We start from the raw sequence: 25,487 nt of genomic DNA, 5'->3' as shown, positions 1-25,487 counted from the left end.
ATTTGCCCAACGTCTGCCTTGGCAGATGGGAGTTGTAGTCCACAATATCTGGAGAGCACCAAGTTGGGGGAAGGTCTTCTGCTCTGCTTCTGAAAGTCTCCTGCACACTGTGAAATCTTATACACGTTTTCACAAGACAGACTCCATTAAGCTCAATGGGACTAAGCTCCAGATAAGGATGTCTAAGACTGCAATCAAAGCCTCATCTGTACTATTCAACATGTTATTAGACAATTATAGATGTTGCAGGGAATAACAATTTCTCTTACCTTCTTAAACAGCTTTGGCCACACAATTGCTTCTGGGTTAATGGTGAACTTCAGATTTGAGGACTTCTGTCTCTCTATGCTCCCAATTTTCACTCTAGCCCGAGAGTTATTAGGAAACAGCACCCAATTCACAATATCAAAGTCAATGGCCAGTGCCCCATTCTCATCCAAGTACTGTCCTTCAGATGAAGTATTAGAATAGAGGTGAACCTCTTTCAAGAATGAATGAAGCTACAACAGAAGAAACTCCAGCACTGAGAGAACATGAAACCATGATGCATCCCAATAACCTCTTAATAAGGAATAGAGAACTAGGACTCAAAGGTGCTCATTAGGTCATCTCATTCTGCTTCAGCATTTGCAGGGTGACCAAAGTGAACCAAAGTGAGTAATATTACCTTTATCCTGCTACGTCTCTGAAAGAGTGGCCTGTTCTGCCGTTTCATGAGAAATGTTTCTAGGGATGATAAATTTAATTCCTCAGGGGAGAAAACGCTTATATGATAAAATGCCTGTTTTTATTAATTCCTTTAACTGTGTAACACATTTTATTGCATCTTCTTTTCTGTAATAGCTTTCGCTACTGCTAATAGTCAGTGTAGACAGTGCTGAACTACACGGTCCATTGGTCTGATTTGGGATCAAGGCTGCTTCCTAAATTCCTATCATGGTGATTCCATATATCTGGGATAATGAATTTCAGTTTGCAAAAGAAAAGGAGATACCTGCCATGGCTGTAGCCTTGGAAGTTCCAACCTGCCTCCTTTGCCCACAATCGACATTCTCTTTGAGCTGAATGAATATGCTGCATTCAAGGCTTGAGCCACAGCCTGGATGCTCAAGTAATTCACATAGCTGTCTTGGGATTGGATTCCTTCAATCATTTCCTGGGGCAGCATCCTTAGCCACTTCTTCTTCTCCCTGCATTTTTCCCAACCCTTCACAGACAAGGCATGCTTTGAATATGAACAAACATATGCTTTTCCCCAAACGTTTAGACTACGAAATGAAATTGGCTCATAGTATTTATATTTTGACATTTTTTTGGTCTTCATTACAAAGGAGAAAGAACCATGGGCATAGCGGAAAGATTTAATATCACCAAATAAGATTGTGTTCTGAAGAGCTGTGATTATCCAGACTTTTCCTCCAGTTTCTATCCTTTCAAGTAAAGACTGTACCTCCATGATTATAAAAAGTCCATATTGAGAGTCTGCAGAATAAACAAATACATTGACTTGTCTCCACAAGGCAGGGGCTTCGTGGGGTAGCCACAGCCAGGTTTGTAGTAGTACTCTTTTTGTGAAGGCAACACAGATTTCGTTGCTGGTCATCAGGGGTGTCAAGGTACTCAGGAACTTTTCTCCATTGTCATTGTCTGGAGCAAAGAGGCCGACCCACGTCCACCTGAAATGCAGCAGGAGTTGGACCATCCCCTGGTACTGAATCTCTTGCTTTGGTGTCATTTGGTAGACAAAAGGGGACTGGACTTTATCATGAGGAACGAAGCCATAACTAAGCTGGTGAGGAAAGGAGAAGAGACTGGGGTTTTGTTTTTCAGGGCAATGACTGAATACTGTACTTCTATTTGAAAGATTAAAGGTAAAGGTAAAGGTACTGTGGAGAGAGGCTCAGAACTCACAGGGTTAAGAAGTTCTGAGTGACGTCTCACATTCTGAGGCGTGGTTTAGAATACTGAGGGGAGTGTTTTACTGTGTTTCTCTCAGAGTGTGTGTTTTGCTCCGTTGCGAGAGAGCAGCGACCATGAGTGCATTGTCACCAGGAGGAGATTTATAACTGTTGTGTTTTTGCTAAGGGAATAAAAGACTTAAAAGTAAGATAAGGAGACAGCCTGCGTTCAGCCTGAGTTATTACGCACACATGGCGACCCTGCTTCTGTTCCGCTGTGTTTACGTTCTGCTGGAGTCGGAGGTCCCTGGGGAAATCAGAGCCGCGCAGAGGAAGCGTGCCAGACCCCCCGGGAATGGCTCAGGTACCCCTGCCCGTACGGGCCAGTCTTGCCAGACTCTGGGGTTGTGCGGCCATCTCACTCAAGAGGCCGGGGGCCAGCGCTGTCCGAAGACACTTCCGGGTCACGTGGCCAGCGTGACATCGCTGCTCTGGCGAGCCAGAGCCGCACACAGAAACGCCGTTTACCTTCCCGCTAGAAAGCGGTCCCTATTTATCTACTTGCACCTGGGGGTGCTTTCGAACTGCTAGGTTGGCAGGTGCTGGGACCGAGCAACGGGAGCGCACCCCACCGCGGGGATTCAAACCGCCAACCTTTCAATCGGCAAGCCCTAGGCGCTGGGACTTTTACCCACAGCGCCACCCGTGTCCCTATTTGAAAGATTATGGCATATTTAATTAAAAATTAAATTTGAAAGATTATGGCATATTTAATAAAAAATTAAAATTGAAAGATTATGGCATATTTAATTTTTTTAATTAGCATGAACATCAAATATTTTTAAAATAACCTTTTTTTATTTAAGCAATTTATACAGTGGTACCTCGGGTTACAGACTCCGCTAACCCGGAAGTAGTACCTCGGCTTAAGAACTTTACCTCAGGATGAGAATGGACTCTAAGCAGTTTTCAATGGTTCGATGTAAAAAAGACAAAATTTAAAACTATAAGATCGTATATCATTTGAACTGGCTACTGCATGCAGTGAAAAATGAAGGTCTTCATTAGGATCTGGAAGGTTTTAAGTAACCTTGTCTGACCTCAGCTGGAAGAGAGTTCCGTGAAATGAGTTCCACAATTGTGGCTCTTGTTGGAAACGAGCTGTTCATCTGAGCCACTAAGAGTGACTCCTCCCAAGAGTTCAGTGATTGGGGACATGTATAAGGGATTATACATGCTTTTGAATTATGGTGCTGGAGGAGACTCTTGAGAGTCCCATGGACTGCAAGAAGATCAAACACATCCATTCTTAAGGAAATTAGCCCTGAGTGCTCACTGGAAGGACAGATCCTAAAACTGAGGCTCCAAGACTTTGGCCACCTAATGAGAAGAGAAGACTCCCTGGAAAAGACCCTGATGTTGGGGAAGATTGAGGGCACAAGGAGAAGGGGACAACAGAGGACAAGATGGTTGGACAGTGTTCTTGAAGCTACAAACATGAGTCTGACCAAGCTGCAGGAGGCACAACTAAACGAATAAACAACAACAGAAGGCATTATGTCATTATTGAGATGTCCTGGACCCAAATAATTAAGGGCCTTATGAATCTGGTTTTGATTCCGCTAACACAGCGGGTTGACTTCACTTCGGAGGTGCACTCCCTTTTATACTTAGCCAGACAGATGCCAGGAGCAGGGGCTGTGTCTCCAACTCTGCAATAGGCATCCTGGCTAGTAGCCATCAGTAGCCCTCTCCTCCATGAATTTGTCCAATCCACTTTTTTTTCTAATGATCCCGAAACTGAAATATCTTTGTATGGCTTCCCATTTCATGAAAAGCAATGTTTCAAAGCAACGTATAATGTAAAGTAAGCAATAAATTCATTATCATATGAAAAACTTGGTTTTTGTATTGTTTTTTACCAGATGGCAAATGTTGCCAGCTGTATTTGACTTGAACCCAATTCTTACTTGTGGGATCTTGTAGATTCCTGAAATGCTTGCAATGTGCATGGAGATGTCGGATTCGCCCCCTTCAAGAACAGCTAGTGGTGTCTTCCGTTTTCCACATATGTAGTTTGGAATGTTGATTTTCCCACCAGCAAAGAGGTCTGTCAGGGCATCAGAAGTTGTTCTTGCCTCAAAAAAGGTATCGTAGATGCTGTAGCCCAGGGTGATGTTGGGTAAGAGCCTGGGGTTAAGATTGATCTCCTGAGTGGCAAGTGCGGAGGAAAGAATGTGCCAGTCCTTCCCACCCATCCAGCTGCGGAGGAAAGTATGTCACATAGTCACCCTTGATTCAGAGAAAATGGAAGTCACATTCAGTTACATAGATTATGTTGTGCCTCGGAGAAAGAATTGTGCACTTCCCACTGAAAATTGTTCTTTCCCTCTTTCATTGCACCCAGCTCTAAAGGAGGAGCCAGCCTTATACAGGGGAAGCAGAGTTACCTTATTGTTCACTTTTCTCCATTAGAGAACCAGTCTCTCTTCCAACTCCAAGCATAGGGCAATGAGTAAAAAGCCTGGGGTGATAATTCCATCGATAAACTTCCAGAAAATCATTTCAGATTGAGAGTGGGAAACTCCCCAGTTTCCATGCTAAGGATCATGGCCTCAGCATTCAACCTTCCCCAAGGGTCCATGAGACACAATGAGAGAATGAATTTCATATTGCTTATTACTGAAAAGCTGCCACTCAAACATACCCCACAGCTCCTTAGAGAAGACAAGTTCCTCATGGGGAGCATGGCTGAATGTTTTTAACTTAAATTGTAATGTAAAACACATTGAAATACTGCTTTTCACCAGGTGAACATACATATAGATTTTTTAATAAAATTATTCAAATGTTACAATACAGCTTTGTCCACTGCCATAATATCACAGAATGATCTCTCTAGTCCTCAGTTCCACATCTCTGTCACTTTGGCTTGCTGAATGCGCTTAATAAAACCTAGCTATATATCTGATTTAGTTCTTTCTCTTTTATTGGAGAAGAACGAGGTATTTTAAGGCCATCATCATCACCATCACAGAGGTGTCTCTGGAGGGGTTACATTGATGGAAAATGTCTAAAAATGTTTTAATAAATGAATTAATTAAATCACAGGTCTCTATGCATTAACATTCTCGTTTAAAGCCCCAGCAAAGACTCAGCATAGTTTCAGTGAATTTCATCTCACTGATTTAAAACACTTGCTTTTAAAAAACATTATACCCAATTCAGATTTTCCCATTGTATTTGATCTCAGTGAACAAGATGCTTCCTCCTTCTTCAAAGAAGAAGAAAGAAAGAAGAAGGAGTATTGATTTACCAGGAGTACCAGAAAATAGAGGCTGATTCAGATACATCAAAGCATACAGACCAAAAAGCTTGGTAAAAAGGAAGTTGAAAAGCAAAGTCAAGAGGGTCAATCACTCCCAAACACTTGGGAGTTGTTTAAGAACACTGTATTAGAGACTCAAGTTGAGTATATACAGCAAATAAGGAAAGATACCATGAGGGCCAAGAGGATATCAGCTTGGTTAATGAGTACAGCCAAAGAAGCTATTTGAAGCAAGAAGACTTCTTTCGAAAAACTGAAAATTTGTCGGGTGATCCCGTTGACAAACTGTACATAGACTTTCAAAAAGCTTTTGACAAAGTATGTCACCAAAGACTCATATGCAAGATTAGAAGTCAAGGAATAAGAAGAGAGGTTCTCTTGTGAATCAGGAACTGGTTAAGTTGCAGGAAGCAAAATGTAGGAATAAATGGACAATTCTCCAAATAGAGAGGAGTAGAAAGTGGAGTCCTCTGAGGATCAGTACTGGGACCTGTGCTTTTTATCTTGTTCATAAATGATCTAGAGTTTTACATGTTCATGGATTCTGAACTGGGAGGGAAGGACCAGGAGTGAGACCTTTGGATCATGCTTGTCAAATCCATGTTAGGTAGCTGTAAAAATGGGAATTTCTGAGCTATGGATCATTAGGAAAGGAATTGAAAATAAATGAGGACACATTGCAGTGTTCTGTTCTTTTTAGTTGAGAAACAGTGAGCAAGAGAGGACAGGACATGATTTTTTAAAATTATGCATATTGTGGAGAAAAGGGATAAACAATTTTTTCCTCTAAAAACACTAAAACCTGAGACTATTCAGGACAAATGCAAACTGACTTCTTTGCACAGTGCTATGGAACTTGCTCCCCCAGAAGACAGTGATGGTGGCCAAGTTAGCTTTAAAAGAAGATAAGGCAAATTCATGGAAATGCTTCTGAATATCAGTTCTGGGAGGCACAGGAGGGGAGAGTTTGTTTGTGGTCATGTTCTGCTCCCTGCTTTTGCCGAAGAAGAAGAAGAAGAAGAAGAAGAAGAAGAAGAAGAAGACTATTCTGCTCCCTGTTTTTCCACAAGCTCCTGATAGGGCACTGTGGGAAAAGGATGTTTCAATAAATACGCCATTGATCAGATGCAGCAGGCAATTCTTTTGTTTGTTTGTAAAAGAATTGGAGCGTAGATAGGAATACATTAATACACCATTACTTACTACTCAAATTTGGTTAAGGGAGTGCGGGTAAAGGAGAACGGATATTGACCTCCAATAACCTTTGAAGATATGAATCCACTAATGAGCTGGTCTCCTGGCCTGTAAAAATTCATAGCCCAATTTTGATCCCTGGTCAGATTCAGTGGGCATTTAGTCCTCTGCTGCATCCCATAGGTTGCAAGAGGCAGCAGCAGAAGCAGTGTTGTCATTCCGGGTCTACTTGCTACACTTCCCTATTGATTATTCCTCCCGACTTCATAGCCAGCTATTCAGAAGAAATCCCGTCTCTTGAAAGAATGATGTTTCAGGGACTTGACAAATATGAGGGTGGGTTGAGGGTGGGGTTACTGGATCAGGCTTCAGAGACAAAGGGGAAGGGAAGGATCATGGCTCAGTGGAAGAGCATCTGTTTTGCACCCAGAAGGTGTTTTATACACCAGACCTTTCAGGCACAGTGGAATAAACAACCCCCTGTTGCCCTTGATTGTGATGTTCAGCTAATTGGTCCCATATGCAGTATTTCAGGTGAGGGTGGGGAGTAACTTGGACTCAGGAAAGAATAAAAATAGATTACTGTGGTTCTGATGATTGTAAAGGGAAGAAAGATCTCCCCTGAAACTACAGGAGCAGGTGCAGAGCAGGAAAAAAACATATTTACTAAGTAGACTGATGTGGTTGAAGGAGAAAGGTGAGTTTGGCTGAACGTTATTGACATCACAATAGCTCTGAGGTTGGGCCCATGAAGGGCCCATGAAGTCAATGGTCCTGTTCTTACAATGGCCAAGCAGATGTCCCCAAATGAACCCCACAAGCAGAAGATGAGGGCAGAAGCACTTTCCCTACATGTGATTCCCCAAAGGCATCTTCTCACCAACAGTGGAGAGAGGAGATATCAGTAAGGCCTGGGATCCTTTGATAGCCCTTTCTGCTTCTGTATATTTGCCTAAACACCTGCTTTTATTTTAAGCACACTATAAATTATAAATAGACCCTCTTAGAAGTATACAAGAAAAAATGAAAATTTTAGATTCTTAATAAATAAATGCAAAATATACTTGAAATAAGCAGTTAAGCTATAAATAGGTCAAAAGACGTGTCTGCTTATATATATCTGAACAGGCTTCCCTGAATAAATATGGTTTTCCCAGGCACCAAAAAATAATAAAGGGTCAACGTCAAAAGACAAGGTATGCCAAACTATATGTTCTGCTACTCTAAATGATGGGTTTATTACCAGGACAGAACGAGTATCACATGGCACCAATAACTCTGCCGGTTCTGCAAATTGAATCAGTTGAGTGCCATATAAGGCAAGCTGTTAAGAGCTTTCGTAAGTCCTCCAGCCAGGCTGCAATACGGATTCTTAATTTGTGAGGCGATTGCCAGCTATAAGGACCATACAAGAAGACACAGGAAATGGGTTATACAAGAGGTTTATTGTAAGAATCAGAGTCCCCAGAACCAAGAAGAAATCTGGACCTAAGAGCAACAGAGATAAAGATAAGCTGAAGCATGCAAAGAACAAAGATGTTTCCAGAGAATGGGACTTTTATCCAGAGCCAACAGTTTCTGACGAGGAGACAGCCGCTTGGTCTATAACAACCTGGTTTCCTATTATCAAGCATCATTTGTGATGTCAAACTGCTCCCATTCCCTTTTGGTTGGCATAGACAGCAAGACATACCTACATACATGGGGCCATGAACACGTGGATTCCAAATTCTGTAGATGGCACAAAACTTTTGCCAAGTTGCCCTTTCTTATTGTCTGGGTCTAACTACTTTACTTCTGCTAAGAACAGTCATATTCTTTCTGACCACCTGAAATAAATGTCCATGCCATGTCCAAAACCGCAGTCTTCATTCAAAACCTTAAATGTACCAAGCTTTCTCCCAGCTTTGTAGTTTAAGCCTCATAAAGATCAGTTTGCCCAATATATTTTCGTTCCAAAAGCTTTTTTAAAAAATATCTATGCTTTTCAGATTTTCATGAGATCTTTGAAGTATCTGGTTTTAATGTCACTTTTTCTAATTTATAGATATAAATACAGATACAGAATAAATTCAGAATAGATATAAATACAAACGATTAAGATAAACAGTCTTCATGTAGTTTTTAGTGTACTTTTTCATTATATGTTAATAACACGTCAGTGGCACAAATTACTGATTTCCGAATTTTTTAATTATTCATTAAGTTTGTACAACGTCCTTTATAAAAAGATCACAGGGTTGTTCACTACAGAAAACTACAAAATGAGAATAACAAACCAATAACCCCCCTCCTACAAAAAATTTAAAAAGTCAAATGCCTGCTTGAAGAGAAACATTTTCACCTGACATCAGAAGATGTGTAAGGAAGGTGCAAGGACAGCCTACTTGGGGAAAGCATCCCACAAAGAGGGGGCCACTGCAGAAAAGACCCGGTCACGTTGCCTCAGTCTGGATCTCTTTGTGGGTTTTTTTTTAAGAATATTTATTAAGGTTTTCGATTTTTTATACAAACAAAAAACAAACAAATTTTTTTTAAAAAAAAGACATATAGTTCAAAATACAATCTTTTCAATAACATATTTCTCTGACCTCCTCATACCCCCCTTCTTGTATTCCCTTTTAAATTCTTTGTTCAGCAAATCCTTACCTTAAAGGATTACAGCTTATAATATCACCTTATTTTCTATCCAAACCCTTTTTTCCCCATCCATATTCCTTTATATCATTACAGCTAGAAACCACTCAATTTCAATCCAACATCATTCAGCATTCCTTAATTTTACAATATTTCTGTAAATAGTCCTTAAATTTTTTCCAATCTTCTTCTGCCGACTCTTCTCCCTGGTCACGGATTCTGCTCGTCATTTCTGCCAATCCCATACAGTCAATCAGTTTCATCTGCCATTCTTCCAGAGTGGGTAGATCTTGCGTCTTCCAATACTTTGCGATGAGTATTCTTGCTGCTGCTGTAGCATACATAAAGAAAGTTCTATCCTTTTTTGACACCAATTGGCCGACCATACCCAAGAGAAAGGCCTCTGGTTTCTTCAAGAAGGTATATTTAAATACCTTTTTCAATTCGTTATAGATCATTTCCCAGAAAGCCTTAATCTTAGGGCAAGTCCACCAAAGGTGAAAGAATGTACCTTCATTTTCTTTGCATTTCCAACATTTATTGTCGGGCAAATGGTATCTGGATCTCTTTGTAAGGGCAGAGTCTGCAAGTTTCCAGCAACCTCACCAAACCTATATATAGCATGTATCCACCTGCCTGCACATTATCCTAGTTACTATCCATAAAACCTCTTCATCAATCTGCATAACCAATAAAAGCTCTCTCAATATGTTACACAACTCCACCTCCCATTACTCCTCATCCTTGGCCATAGTGGCTGCTGGGAACTGGATACAGTTGATTTATACGGCTGCTGAATGTTTGCCATTTGATCTACCATGAAACATGTTCCGCCTCCTTCCATAGAATGGGACATGCATTTTTATAATGGAATTAGAATGTATGGCAGTGGTTGCAAGGTGACAGGTTCCAGCAGAGGAGAGGGAGACTGCTTTAGCATTTCGTAGGTGGAGACAGGCAAACAGAAGAGCAGGCAAATCTCTGTCTAATTGGCTGGACGTTGCAATTCAGTTCAACAGTGAACATTCAGTTCAGTGAGGGATGGTCAACTCGGAATTGCTTGAAGATAGGAGAAGTGGAAATCATTGTCTGGAGTAAGCGATTAACTTAGTTGTACAGCAACGGACCACAGTCACCTCTGTGTCACCAGTAGGTTTATCTGGTTCCTCTAACATATATAACCACCCTCCTCAAATGAACCAGTTTAAATTTATACTGTCACTAGTAGTAGACACATCCCATGTCCAAGCCTAAGAAACAGGCTACTAGGAGGTTTTTTTGAAGCATTCTGAGGAAACGGAGGCAGCAAATAAATAAAAGAGAGAGGCATGTGTGTGTAGTAACAAATGAGGTGAAGGCAACAGAGAATGCTGGCAATGATCCTGGTGAGCTGTACATTGCAGTAGGAGTAAAGCACTTCGACACACATACGGAACTAATTCTAAAGTCTACTGGCACCTTCTGGAGAACAATAGGCCTGGGATCTCAACAAACTAACAAAACAAACTAACAAATTCACTCCTGACTATAAGCTGTGGTCAAGTCCAGATTCTAGTGGGGGATTTTCCCATATCCCCAGTACTAGGAATCAAATGCTATGTTAATTTTTTATTCTTAAGTGCTCCTTCATATTCAGATCAGGTCTCAGCAAAATAATGTAGCATTTGGGAATGAAGATGCAGCCCAGAAGCCCAGCACTGGAAGCCAAGATGGAGAAGACCTGCACAGCTACCATGTACTTCCCCTTGGTGCTCAGGTAGGTGGGCACAAAGGACACCCAAACACTGCAGAAGACCAGCATGCTGAAGGTGATCAGCTTGGCTTCATTGAAGGCCCCAGGCAGCTTCCTGGCTAGGAAAGCCACTGTAAAGCAGATGGCAGCCAGGAAGCCCATGTAGCCAAGGGATCCATAGAACATGGCCACAGATCCTTCGTTGCATTGCAGGATGATCTCTCCAGGTTGGGAGTGCATCTCAGAGTCTGGGAATGGGAGAGAGACTCCAAGCCAGATGGTGCATATGAGAACTTGGACACTGGAGCAGGAAATGACAACAGAGTGTGCAAAACCCTTCCCCAGCCATCTCCTCACCCTGTTCCCTAGCTTAGTGGCCAGGAAGGCCAGAACCACAGTGATGGTTTTGGCCAAGACAGAAGACACAGCAACTGAGAAAATGATGCCAAAGGCCACTTGTTGCATAAGGCAGGTTGCTTTTGTAGGTTGTCCAATGAAGAGGAAAGAGGACAAAAAGGAGAGCAGGAGAAAGATGAGGAGGATGTAGGACAGGTCTCGGTTGTTGGCTTTGACGATGGGAGTCTTCCTGGATTTAATAAAGATTCCAAACACAATGCCTGTGATTAAGGACAAGAAGACGGCAGAAGAAGCCAGGAGGATCCCCAAATATTCTTTATAGCACAGGAAGGTAATTAATTTAGGGATACATTGATGCCGGTCCTCATTTGGATGCTGATCTTCTGGACATTTAAAACATTCATTAGCATCTGCATAGAGAAAATGAGAATCCTAACTTGTTACATTTGTGGGGAAAGGTGGGCCCATAGGTGAGGTCAAGAGAGGATGTAGTCAAAATGGAGTACCATTACAAGTATCAGCCTGAGCCTGGCTGAAATATTTGCCCCATCTTCCCACTGAAGGCCCTTTCCCCTGAGGTGTCCTACCTTCCTGTGTTGAGATTGTGCCTTCTGAGCACGGAGAACAATCATAGCAGCAATGTGGCCTCCCTTCCTGAATTTTCTTGGCATATCCAGGCTGACAGCTCTCTGTGCATCTTGAGCGAGGAATAGTCTAGGCATAAACAGAAGGCATATCTGTTTCCAATGGCCTAAAGGCCCTACTCTGTGGAAATTATTATTATTATTCTTCTTTTGCAGAGCAGCTTGTCAGGGAAACATACCTCTTTGATATTTCTACTTATTTAACACCCCTGCCTCATTTTTGTATACAAGGTAGCATGAAAAATACAATAAACAATAACCTAAATAAATATATGCCAGCATCTCAGAACCATGCAAACAGCTGTAATAAAACGCTCCTATGACCAGCAGCAATAACAAAAGTCCTCAGATTGCTGCCATTGTATCTGCTCCTAGGTTTTTTATTTGAATGTGTATTCAACTACACAGGCCACCTTGAGCTCCACTGTTTTCATTTTGTTTTCTTGATCTACCAAACAGATGGAGCAGAACTTACTCCATTCCAGTCTTACCCAACCCGTTGCCCCTCAGATATATTTGCCCAATGCTGACTGAGGCAGATGCTAGTTGTAGTCCACAATATCTGGAGGGTACCAAGTTTGGGTAGGAAAACGTTCTGCTCTGCTTTGGAAAGTCTCTGTATTCACTGTAAAATCTTATACATGCTTAATCAAGAACAGACTCCATTAAGCTCAATGAGACGGAGCTCCAGAGAAGTATCTATAAGAAAGCAATTAAAGTCTTATATGTTCTAGTCATCAAGCTGTCAGAGTTTGGCAGATGTCACAGGTAATAAAATTACACATATAACTTCTCCTACCTTCTTAAATGCCTTGGCCCACACAATTGCTTCCGGGTTAATGGTGAACTTTGGATCTGAGGATGTCTGTCTCTCTATGCTCCCAATTTTCACTCTACCACGAGAGTTGTTAGGAAACATCAGCCAATTCACAATATCAAAGTCTACAGCCAGTGCCCCATTCTCATCCAAGTACTGTTCATCAGCTGAAGTATTAGAATTGAACTGGACTTCTTTCAAGAAAGGATGAAGCTAGAATGAAAGAGGAAACTCCAGCATTGAGAGAGTAAGAAACTATTTTGGGTTATTTGGCTGGGCTTGCGCTGCATCCTAATCTCCCCTGAATAAGGATCACAGCTTCTCTCATCAGGGCTCATAGTCACCATGTTGATTTTTTAGGTTCCCTCATTCTACTTTGGGGAAAGATGTAAAGTGATGCCCTTCCATGACTCTCGGAGGATTCCCTTGCCTCAGGAGCACGGGTGTCAGAGTCTGTCATGGATTTTTGCCAGCAGGTGAAAATTGTGGGATAGTTTCTTTCTTGACCCTTCATGTGCATGAAAGGGGTAAGCTGAACAGGCAGCTTAAGCAAGTCCCCTGGTTATGAGCTCATTCTTGAGCAGCATGAGGGGACTCAGAAGCACAAAACAGTCTTTGTTCTCTCTCAGGTTAGTCCACTTCGTTCTTTCGGGAAATGATGTTTTAATAGCAAAGACCTACACTGGCGTATAAATTATACGCATAATTATACGTATAAATTTATACGCAGAATACATCATGCGAAAGGCTGGGCTGGATGAATCCCAAACTGGAATTAAGATTGCCGGAAGAAATATCAACAACCTCAGATATGCAGATGACACAACCTTGATGGCAGAAAGTGAGGAGGAATTAAAGAACCTTTTAATGAGGGTGAAAGAGGAGAGCGCAAAATATGGTCTGAGGCTCAACATCAAAAAAACGAAGATCATAGCCACTGGTCCCATCACCTCCTGGCAAATAGAAGGGGAAGAAATGGAGGCAGTGAGAGATTTTACTTTCTTGGGCTCCATGATCACTGCAGATGGTGACAGCAGCCACGAAATTAAAAGACGCCTGCTTCTTGGGAGAAGAGCAATGACAGGCCTAGACAGCATCTTGAGAAGTAGAGACGTCACCTTGCCAACAAAGGTCCGTATAGTTAAAGCCATGGTTTTCCCAGTAGTGATGTATGGAAGTGAGAGCTGGACCATAAAGAAGGCTGATCGCCGAAGAATTGATGCTTTTGAATTATGGTGCTGGAGAAGACTCTTGAGAGTCCCATGGACTGCAAGAAGATCAAACGCATCCATTCTTAATGAAATCAGCCCTGAGTTCTCACTGGAAGGACAGATCGTGAAGCTGAGGCTCCAGTACTTTGGCCACCTCATGAGAAGAGAAGACTCCCTGGAGAAGACACTGATGCTGGGAAAGATGGAGGGCACAAGGAGAAGGGGGCGACAGAGGATGAGATGGTTGGATTGTGTTCTCGAAGCCACAAACATGAGTCTGACCAAACTGCGGGAGGTAGTGGAGGACAGAGGTGCCTGGCGTGCTCTGGTCCATGGGGTCACGAAGAGTCGGACACGACTAAACGACTAAACAACAACAACAACAACAACAACAACACCTACACTGGCTTCCAACTCTAAAAACTCCACATAGTGAATCTTCACACAGCCTCAACATCTTTTTAGGGAAACCACAGTGGAATCATATCAATGTGATGAAGGGCATCTTTAAAAAAAAAATCTAAATAAAACATCTCATCCAATATATATATACAAAATGCTTCTTAAAGAAATTACTTTATTGGTTTGAATAGGCAGCTTTCTAAGTTCCTGTCATGATGATTCCATATACAGTGGTACCTCGGGTTACATACGCTTCAGGTTACAGACTCCGCTAACCCAGAAATAATTGCTTCAGGTTAAGAACTTTGCTTCAGGATGAGAACAGAAATTGTGCTCCGGTGGCGCGGCAGCAGCGGGAGGCCCCATTAGCTAAAGTGGTGCTTCAGGTTAAGAACAGTTTCAGGTTAAGTACAGACCTCCGGAATGAATTAAGTACTTAACCCGAGGTACCACTGTAGCTGTGATAAAGGGAAGGGACATACCTGCCATGGCTGTAGCCTTGGAAGTTCCAACCTTCCCACCGTCAACACTTGATTTGATCTGGATGAATATGCTGCATTCAAGGCCTGAGCCACAACATGGATACTCAAGTAATTAGCATAGCTGTCTTGGGATTGGATTCTTTCATTCGTTTCCCAGGGCAGCATCTTCAGATTCTCCTTCTCCCTGCATCTTTTCCAACCCCTCACAGACAAGGCAAGCTTTGAATATGAACAATCAAATTCAAGGTCCCAAGCGGGTCGAGTAGGAAAGTCTACTGGCTCATAGTATTTATATGTTTTCATTTTTTTGGTCTTCATTACAAAGGAGAAAGATCCATGAGCATACTGGAAGGATTCAGCATCATGAAACAAGATTGTGTTCTGAAGAGCTGTGATTATCCAGACTTTCCCCCTAGTTTCCACCCTTTCAAGCAAGGTTTGTACCTCCATGATTATAAGAAGTCCATATTGAGAGTCTGGGCAGTAAACAAACACATTGACTTGTCTCCACAAGGCAGGGGCTTCGTGGGGTAACCACAGCCAAGTTTGTAGTAGTACTCTTTTTGTGAAGGCAACACAGATTTCTTTTTTGATCATCAGGGGTGTCAAAGTACTCAGGAACTTTTCTCCATTGTCATTGTCTGGAGCAAAGAGCCCGATCCATGTCCACTTGAAATGCAGGAGGAACTGGACCATCCCCTGGTACTGAGTCTCTTGCTTTGGTGTCATGCGGTAGACAAAAGGGGACTGGACTTTATCGTGAAGAACGAAGCCATAACTAAGCTGGTGAGGAAAGGAGAAGAGATTGCTGCTTTGTTTTTCAGGACAATGATTGAACACTGTACTTATATATACTTCATTTAAGCTATTTATATAGCTGCTTAACGGCAATAGTTTTCAGAGATACAGTACAAAAAATTGAGAAAGTAAAACTGCTGCAATTTTTTTGAAAAAGTCTTCTTTAGGCCCTGGTGCAGCCAGCAAAAATATTGCTTTTCCTGGCCAATGAGACACAGGAGATGAGGAGGAGAGAGAATCCAGCATTTATCGGTTTGTGTAAAACCAACAGATTCAGCGGGATGTTTTTCCCAAAGGCTGAACCCTGGGGTGTTATCCACCTAGACTTTTATAGGGTTTTCAGACAAAGAATTCATATAAAATCCAGTCAAAAAGACCCAGACATCTGGGGAGGGTAGCTGGCAAAACACTCATTGGATACAACTCTTCGCCATGCCTAGTCTGCACCTTGGCGTGGCAGACCTTTGAGGGCCCCTTGCTTCTTACTAAAGTTCTGAAGCCTATATACTAAAAGAGAGAATTGTAGCCTGATATTTATGTTTACATAGATAACAAGTCTACATAAGGGTGTGTTGTCTTTGGTAAGCTGGCACAGCCAGACTCACAATGGCCAGACTCCCAAAAACTTACTTCTCCAGATGTTTACTCCACAAATGCCATTCTTATCTGGTGTCTCCAGCAGCCAAGCAGCAACTGGACTATGTGTCTTTTCTGAACAAAAGGGAACTAATATGAACCAAGGATTCTAACATTATGAACCAAGGATTTTAACAAAACCCCAATGTCTCATTCATTTGGGGCTTTTACAGACCCCCAGACCCCAAGTGCCTCACTGGAAGTTTGGGTGGGGCTCTATCTGATGTCAGCTGGAAGGGGGTTCCCTAAAATGGGCCCCATAGTACTAAACACACAACTCCTGTTTGATACGAGCTGCACATCTGAGCATTCTTTGCTCCTTCAAGGCATGTCCATAACAAATATCAAACCACTGAATACTATTGTTCTTTGCGGTTATTGTTGTTGCTTTCAGTCCACATTCCGTATGAAATTCATGCCCTGCCATTTGCACTGCATTTTTTCTGCACCGAAATGAATGGGGTGGAATAACATAATGATAATTTATCATAGGTTATATTGTTTTGCTAATGGGGAAAAGAAAACAAACTTGCATTTTTATGAGGTGGCAAATGTTGCCGGGCATGTTTGACATCAACCCAGTTCTTACCTGTGGGATCTTGTAGATACCTGACATGCTTGCAATATGTGTGGAGGTGTCAGATTCAGCCCTTTCAAGAACAGCCAGTGGCATCTTCCATCTTCCGCAGCTGTAGTTGGGAATGTTGATTTTCCCTCCAGAAAAGAGGTCTGTCAGGGCATCAGAAGTCGTTCTTGCCTCAAAAAAGGTATCATAGATGCTGTAGCCCAGGGTGATGTTTGGTAAGAGTCTGGGGTTATGATTGATCTCCTGAATGGCAGTTGGAAAAGAATAAACATGCCAGACTCCCCCATCAAACCAACTTGGGGGAGGGGACTGTGTCAGTTCAATTTTTTTTATTTATTAAATTTGTTGAACACATTTCATGCAAACATCACAGGGTGGTTCACAGCATAAAAACACAAAATGAGAATCCAAAATACATAATAGTTGCATTATTATTGTTGTTGTTGTTATTCAATTTTATCCATGAGAGAACCAGTTTTTCTTCCAACTCCAAGCAAGGGCAATGACTCAAACCAGAGACACTAATTCTATGAACTTCTAGAAAATAATTTCAAATTGAGAGTGTGAAACTCCCTGATTTTCATGCTATGGATCTTGACCACAGTATCCAGCCTTTCCCAATATTCTGAGAGAGGCAAGGAGGGAATGGGTTTTTTTTTCTTTTTGACTGTTCTTATTGGGATTTTAAAAAAATTATTTTCATTACTTTTCCAAAGTATTACAAATCAAACTAAATTACTTTAATTGAATACAATTTCTTCTAATCAGGTGTCCTGCTCCTGTTTCAAACATATGTTTGAATTGCATTTTGCTTACGAATGAAAATCTGCAACTCAAACACATCTCACAGCTTCTTCTACCTTTGAGAAAACAAGTTCTGCTTTGGGGAGCATGGCTGAATTTTAAAACTTAAATCGCAATGCAAAATGCATTGAAACGCTGCTTTTCACCAAATGAAAAGAAATATAGAAATATTTTAATAAATAAATGAAATAAATCACAGGTCCCCTCGCATTGACATTCTGGTTTACAGCCCCAGAAAAGACCCATCCTAGTTTCAATCAATTTCATCTCCCAGTTTTAATAGCAAAGGTGGTGTTCGTTGCTTTTTAAAAACGTTATGCTCCTGTCCAGAGTTCCCTGTTGTATTTGATCCCAATGAATGAGACGCTCCCTCAGTCTGGAGACATAAGATAGGAGATATTTATTTATTAGGGGTACAATAAAATAGGGGCTGAACCAGCGACAACAAATCATGCAGTCTGCAAGGTGAATTTCTAGGTCGGATAGATAGGTAGATAGTGCTGGGGCATGTGGATAAGAATGAAAAGGGGAAATGTAGTCTCAACTTCCTGGAAGACAAATATGGATTGATGGGTTGGATGCTGAAAGCCTCCAAGCCAAGATGGGTGAACTGAAGTTCTTGGTCTTAGAGGACAACATGGATATACTGAGCACAAGGGAAATTGGGTGGAATGGAGAGAACCAGTGGGTCATGGCTATCTCTGGATATAAACCAGAAGGGCATTCCAGAGGTGGTATTACTCTGTATTTCAAAGAAAGCCTTGAGCCAGGAAACTAGAAATATTGAAAGCATTGTACACCTTCACAGAATCTTTGTAGGTGGTGATATAGGCCCCCAAAAGTGATAAAAATGCTCAATGGGACCTTCAGATGATGAATGAATCAGTGTAGCATCAAAAAGGGGAGAGACATTGTGATAACTGGTCACTTCAACTACCCTTATGTAGACTGGCTACATACAGTATGTTTTCCAGTCATGGCAAAGAGGTGACATTTCTAGACACCCCAAATGACTGTGTACTTGATGTTGGAACTGACAAGAAGGGCAGTGACCTTGGACTTAATATTGAGTAGTGCCCAGAACATTAGTGGTGAGTTCTTGCAACTCTTTTTCTAGAAAAATAGCAGTGACTGTATGAATGTATTGCTACCTACTCTCCAATTCTCTTAAAAAAGGTAAAGGGACCCCTGAACATTAGGTCCAGTCGTGACCGACTCTGGGGTTGCGGCACTCCTCTCGCTTTACTGGCCAAGGGAGCTGGCATACATGTGGCCAGCATGACTAAGCCACTTCTGGCAAACCAGAGCAGTGCACGCAAATGCCGTTTACCTTCCCACCAGAGCGGTACCTATTTATCTACTTTCACTTTGATGTGCTTTTGAACTGCTAGGTTGGCAGGAGCAGGGACTGAGCAACGGGAACTCACCCCGTCACGGGAATTCGAACCACCGACCTTCTGAAGAATAGCCTGCTGGATCAGACCAATGACTCATTTATTCATATATCATTTTCTACCAGGTGCTTGAGGAAAACCAGGGAGGTGTCGGATCTGAGTCTTGATTACCTCCTGCTGAAAAAACATTCCTGAAGGCAGCATTACTTACTACTCAAATTGTGTTGAGGGAGTGCTGGTAAAGGTGAATGGATATTGACCTCCAATCATTTGTGAAGATACAAATCCACTAATGAGGTGGTCTCCTGTCTTGTAAAAATTCACAGCCAAATCTTGATCGCTGATCAGATTCAGTGGGCATTTAGTCCTTTGCTGCATCCCATAGGTTGCAAGAGGCAGCAGCAGAAGCAGTGTTGTCATTCCGGGTCTACTTGCTACACTTCCCTATTGACTGTTCCTGCCGACTTCATAGCTATTCAGAAGAAATCCCGTCTCTTGAAAGAATGATATTTCAGGGACTTGACAAATATGGGGGTGGGGTGAGGGTGGGGTTACTGGATCAGGCTTCAGAGACAAAGGGGAAGGGAAGGATCATGGTTCAGTAGAAGAGCCTCTGTTTTGCGCCCAGGAGGTGTTTTATACATCAGACCTTTCAGGCACAGTGGAATAAACAACCCCCTGTTGCCCTTGATTGTGATGTTTAGCTTATTGGTCCCAAATGCAGTATTTAAGGTAGGGTTGGGGAGTAACTTGGACTCAGGAAAGAATAAAAATAGATTACTGTGATTTTGATGGTTGTAAAGGGAAGGAAGATCTCCCCTGAAACTATAGGAGCAGGTGCAGAGCAGGAAGAAAATATCTTTACTAAGTAGACTGATGTGGTTGAAGGAGAAAGGTGAGTTTGGCTGAACTTTATTGATGTCACAAGAGCCCTGAGGTTGGATCAGGCCAAGGGCCCATGAAGTCAACGATCCTGTTCTTACAATGACCAAGCAGATGTCCCCAAAGGAAGACCGCAAGCAGAAGATGAGGCCAGAAGCACTTTCCCTACATTTGATTCCCCAAAGGCACCCTCTCTCCAACAGTGGAGAGAGGCGATATCAGTAAGGCCTAGGAGCCTTTGATAGCCCTTTCTGCTTTTATTTTAAGCACACTTAATTAGGAGTACACAAGAACAACACACAAAAATAAAATTATTAATAAATAAATGCAAAATATACTTAAAATAAGCAGTTAAGCTATAAATAGATTAAAAGACACGTCTGCTTCTACATATCTGAAAAGGTTTCCCTGAATAAATATGGTTTTCCCAGGCACCAGAAAATAATAAAGGGATGATGTCAAAAGACAAGGAATGCCAAACTATATGTCCTGCTACTCTAAATGATGGGTTTATTACCAGGACAAAACGGGTATCATATGGCACCAATAACTCTGCTGGTTCTGCAAATTGAACAGTTGAGTGGCCATATAGGGAGTAAGGCAAGCTGTTAAGAGCTTTGGTAAGTCCTTCAGGTGGGCTGTAATATAGATTCTTGGTTTGTGAGGGGATTGCCAGCTATAAGGACAATACAAGAAGACACAGGAAACATGTTATACAAGAGGTTTATTGTAAGAATCGGAGTCCCTAAAACCGAGAAGAAATCTGGACCTAAGAGCAACAGAGATCAAGATAAACTGAAGCATGCAAAGAGCAAAGATGTTTCCAGAGAATGGGACTTATAACCAGAGCCAACAGTTTCTGAAGAGGAGACAGGATAATATCAGGGTAATATCATTTGTCTTATCTTCTAGAGCATGGGTAAGCAAACTAAGGCCCAGGAGCCGGATCCACCCAGTCGCCATCTAAATCTGGCCCGCAGATGGTCTGGGAATCAGTTGTTTTTACATGAATAGAATGTGTGCTTTTATTTAAAATGCATCTCTGGGTTATTTGTGGGCATAGGAATTCATTCATTCCCCCCCCCCCCAATATAGTCCCCAAATATAAGACACTGTGTCCATCTGTGTTTTCCCTCCTGATGGTTCCTCCTGTGGGAAGGTTTACCATATTTTTCGCTCTATAGGACGCACCCGACCATAGGACACACCTTGTTTTAGAGGGGGAGAACAAGGGGGGGAAATCTCCCCCTCTCTGCGCAGCACCCCTTCAGCGAAGCGACAGGAGAAACGGGGCCCCTTCCATTTCTCCTCCCGCTTAGCTGAAGGGGCGCTGCGCAGCTCTCCTCTCCCTCTCCCACATTGCCTTCGCCTTCAGTGAAGGCAACCCGAAGCCTTCGGAGCGCAGTGGGAGTTGCCGCTGCGCTCCAGAGGCTTCAGGCGGCTATCTTTGAAGCCTGGAGAGCAAGAGGGGTCAGTGCGCACCGACCCCTCTCACTCTCCAGGCTTCAGTGAAAGCAACGCGAAGCCTCCAGAGTGCGGCGGGAGCGCTCCCACTGTGCTTTGGAGGCTTCGCATTGCTATCGCTGAAGCCAAGGAGCCTGTATTCGCTTAATAATAATAATAATAATAATAATAATAATAATAATAATTTATTATTTATACCTCGCCCATCTGGCTGCGCTTCCCCAGCCACTCTGGGCGGCTTCCAAAAAAATATTAAAATACTGTAATACATCAAACATTAAAAGCTTCCCTAAACATAAGACGCACACACATTTCCCCTTAATTTTTGGAGGGGAAAATGTGCGTCTTATAGAGCGAAAAATACGGAAATTTAGCAGAGTTAAACAATCCCCTTTTTAAGTTTATGCAGCAACCAGCTTGTTGCTGACTCGTCTGAGTTCTACTAATAAAGATGCCCTCCTGGTTAAAAATCCCTTAGAATCCCTCTATAGGAATACACACACTATTTTACTCTCAGATTCATTCAGGTTTACAGAACTGTACCTGAAGGCAGGCTTAGGTTACATAACAAGCAAATGAACTACACCAGAGGGAAGTTGGTCCTGAGGTGACTGCAACTCAGCAGTTATCTTTCAAAACTGCCAGCAACTGACAAACTGGTTGTCACAGCAACTGGCTAGAACATGGAGGCCGTTAGTCCTCTGTCAGAATGTTGCACTTGACTGCAGCTTTACATCCCACACCTCCTCCTCCTCTCCCATTATTTCCCAGCTTTCCCCCTCATCTGCCTCTGAGCTGTGACCTCCCTCAAACTCCTGTTGTAATTCTGAACTGTCTTCTTCTTCTCTGGAAGGGTCAGGCTGGGGAGGCGGTCTCCGCCATTCCTCCTCTGCCCAGTCCCTGACAGCAACAGGGATGCTGACAATGATGCTTTTGGATCTCTGACTTACCTTATACCTGGTGAGCTGTACATTGCAGTAGTAGGAAGACATTGGACATACATACAGAAATAATTCTAGAATATATTGGCACCTTCTGGGAAATAATAGGTCTGGAATCTAGGGTTTTTAAACTAACTAACTAACTAACTAACTAACTAACTCACCCCCCACTCTCCACTATAAGCTGTGGTCAAGTCCAACCTCTGGTGGGGGATTTTCCCATATCCCAAGTGCTAGGAATCAAATGCCATGTTTATTTAGCCGCCCTGAGCCCAGCTTCGGCTGGGGAGGGCGGGATATAAATAAAATTTATTATTTATTTATTTATTTATATTATTATTATTATTATTATTATTATTATTAATACAGAAACCATTCAGAAATTGTTACAGGAATCTACTTTGATCTGACAGACCGCAGAGGAAGCCAGGGAAAAAGTTGCTGTTGTGGAAGATAAAGTAACACAACTGGAGGCAGAGAGGGTCCCAGATCTACAGAGGCAACTTGATGACCACAAGCTGATGCATTCTATGATTGAGCTCAAAAGAAAAACAGACAAATTTGAGGATTAGAGCTGTACCTGAACTGGAGAAGGACAGTTTGATAGAATTGTGAGTGCCTTTAGACTTGGAAGGGGGGGGGGGGAGAAAAGAGTAGAATAAGAGACTGTTTGATTACCCTCCGAACTAAAGAAGAGAGAGATAGAATTTTGGGTTGGCACTTTCTGAAGACTTTGGAAATACAACAGTCAAGAGTGGAAATCTTTAAAGACGTCCCGAAATATCTTTTGGATCTTAGGTCCAATTATAGAGATTTGGTCGACCTGCTGAGAAGGAATAAAATCAACTTCAGGTGGGAGTTTCCCCAAGGTCTATCCTTCAGTTTCAAAGGAAGGAAAATAAAAATAAGATCAGTAGAAGATAAAGTAAAGTTTTTGGATAAATGTGAAGAAGATCTCCAGAAGGGACTTGGGAAAGAACCAGAAGCATTGGATAGAAGATCACCAGACAGAGGACTAGAGCAAAGAGCATTGGACAGAAGATCATCAAATAAGGGAATATTGGATATATCAACATTTTCCTATGGACTGGATCCCCCAGTGAATGTGACACCAACACCACCAACAGAAGAAGAGCAAGCATTGGTGCAGTTGGAGGAAAATCAGAGTAATTACACCATGGCGTTGCAAGTATTGAGTTGGAATGTTAATGGAATGAACTCCCCGGAAAAGAGGCGGAGAGTCTTTCATTTACTGAAAAAAGAACATTTGGACTTGATTTGTCTACAAGAAACACATGTGATAAGGCTACACAGGAAGATACTGAGCAATAAAATATTGGGCCATGAATTTATTTCATCGGATAAAGTTAAAAAAAGAGGAGTAGTACTTTATGCAAAGGAGAGCCTATCACCGAAATTTATGTTTAAAGATGAACAAGGAAGATTTGTTGCAATTGAAATTCAATCACAAGGAGAGAAATTTTTGATAGTAGGTATCTATGCACCAAATGAAGGAAAATCGGAATTTTTTAAGAAGTTACATGAGACTCTAATGGACTATATGGATTACAATATGATTTTGATGGGAGACATGAATGGGGTGGTGTCTACAAATATGGATAAGGCACAGAGACAGGTAGTCACCAAAGATGGTAGACTACCAAAAACCTTCTTTGACATGACTGAAAATATGGATTTAGTGGATATTTGGAGAATGAAGAATCCTTTGGGAAGAGAGGGAACTTTTTTCTCTGAAGCTAAAATGACATGGACAAGAATTGGCCAAATTTGGATAACTAGAGGTCTGGTTCTGAAGACTAGCAAAGTGGAGATATGCCCCAAAACTTGTTCTGATCATAATCCTGTGAAGATGGAGATGAAATTGACGCCAATTGGTTCCTTTAGATGGAGGATGAATGATACTTTGTTTAGGAATGAAGAAGTGACCAAGAAGGCCCAAAAAACCCTGAGAGTCTATTTTGAGATAAATATGAACACTACAGTGGAAAAAAGAGTAGTCTGGGACGCAAGTAAAGCGGTTATGAGAGGATTTTTGATACAACAGAATGCAATCAAGAAAAGAACACAAAATGAGAAAAAGGATAAAATCCTGGAGAAAATAAAGGAAGGAGAGAAGAAACTGAGAGCAAAACCAAAATCACAGGAGATCCTGAAAGAGATAAAGTTATATCAAGTACATGAAATTGATGAATCAAGAGATAGAATGGAAGATTAAACAGATGAGACAAAAGACATTTGAATCAGCAAATAAGTGTGGGAAATTGTTGGCCTGGCAAATGAAAAAAAGACAAAAACTTAATACTATTACGAATTTGGAAGTGGAAGGAAAAAATATACAGAACCCAGTGGAGATCAGGAAGTGCTTCCAGAGGTATTTTAAACAACTTTATACACAGGAGAAGCAGAAAGAAATGGACATTGATCAATTCTTGAAAATAAATGGACTACAGAAAATCTCTCAGGAAAATAAGTCAATGTTGAATTATAAAATAACGGATCAGGAAGTGGAAGGGGCCATACAGAATATGTAATTGGGTAAATCTCCAGGACCGGATGGTTTGACTTCAAGATATTATAGATCTTTGAAAGAATGGCTAATACAACCATTGAAGCAAGTGTGTAATGAAATATTGGAAGGGAAAAGGGCACCAGAGTCGTGGAAGGAAGCTTATATTACACTTATACCGAAAACAGAGACCGAAAAGACACAGCTTAAGAATTACCGCCCCTATCGCTGCTCAATGTGGATTATAAAATTTTTGCAGATATTTTGGCTAAAAGATTTTAAAAAGTGCTAGTAGAAGAAATCCATAAAGATCAAGCTGGCTTCCTCCCGGGCAGACATTTGTCTGACAATATGAGGAACATAATTAACATTTTAGAAAAACTACAAGTGAATATTAATTCTAAAGCAGTTCTGATATTTGTGGACGCAGAGAAAGCTTTTGATAATATTTCTTGGAGTTTTATGAAGAAAAATTTACAAGGTATGGGGGTAAGCCAAGGTTTTGAAAATGGTATAGGTGCCATTTATTCAGAACAAAAAGCAAAATTAATTGTGAACAATGTAGTTACAGAAGAGTTTAAGATTGAGAAAGGGACACGACAAGGTTGCCCAATCTCTCCACTGCTTTTTATATCGGTCCTGGAGGTCCTGCTAAATATGATCAGAAAGGACCAATTGGTTAAAGGTATACAAGTGGGAGCTAAACAGGATAAACTGAAAGCATTTGCTGATGACCTACTATTGACTTTACAG

The 25,487-nt window shown here is 41.7% G+C and overlaps 2 protein-coding genes across 2 annotated transcripts; both read right to left on the bottom strand.

Moving 5' to 3' along the window:
• Window positions 1–430: 430 nt before the first annotated feature.
• Window positions 431–4,254, bottom strand: LOC310757043 (vomeronasal type-2 receptor 26-like). Its single transcript, XM_083602150.1, has 2 exons — window positions 3,869–4,254; window positions 431–1,789 (listed from the first exon to the last, which is right to left on the bottom strand). Exons 1-2 carry the CDS (start codon window positions 4,154–4,156, stop codon window positions 935–937), a joined length of 1,143 nt encoding a protein of 380 aa, XP_083458276.1. The 5' UTR covers window positions 4,157–4,254; the 3' UTR covers window positions 431–934.
• Window positions 4,255–10,601: 6,347 nt separating this feature from the next.
• LOC310758160 (vomeronasal type-2 receptor 26-like) lies at window positions 10,602–22,239 on the bottom strand (the record flags this gene model as incomplete). Its single annotated transcript, XM_083604090.1, has 7 exons — window positions 10,602–11,556; window positions 11,734–11,860; window positions 12,590–12,820; window positions 14,703–15,485; window positions 16,726–16,965; window positions 21,853–21,877; window positions 22,217–22,239. 7 exons carry the CDS (start codon window positions 22,237–22,239, stop codon window positions 10,658–10,660), a joined length of 2,328 nt encoding a protein of 775 aa, XP_083460216.1. The 3' UTR covers window positions 10,602–10,657.
• Window positions 22,240–25,487: the final 3,248 nt, after the last annotated feature.

Source organism: Podarcis filfolensis, assembly GCF_964270895.1.
Source record: "Podarcis filfolensis genome assembly, chromosome: 2".
NCBI lineage: Eukaryota > Metazoa > Chordata > Lepidosauria > Squamata > Lacertidae > Podarcis > Podarcis filfolensis.
The sequence above is the reverse complement of the archived record's forward strand: the minus strand, read 5'-3'. Positions and strand labels throughout refer to the sequence as shown.

Excerpts from the sequence above, each read along its gene's own strand:
- LOC310757043 (XM_083602150.1), bottom strand. The coding sequence starts at position 4,156 with ATGGGTGGGAAGGACTGGCACATTCTTTCCTCCGCACTTGCCACTCAG. Across the intron at positions 1,790-3,868 it reads GAATCTACAAGATCCCACAA|CTTAGTTATGGCTTCGTTCC; the intron begins GTAAGAATTGGG and ends TTTCCTCACCAG.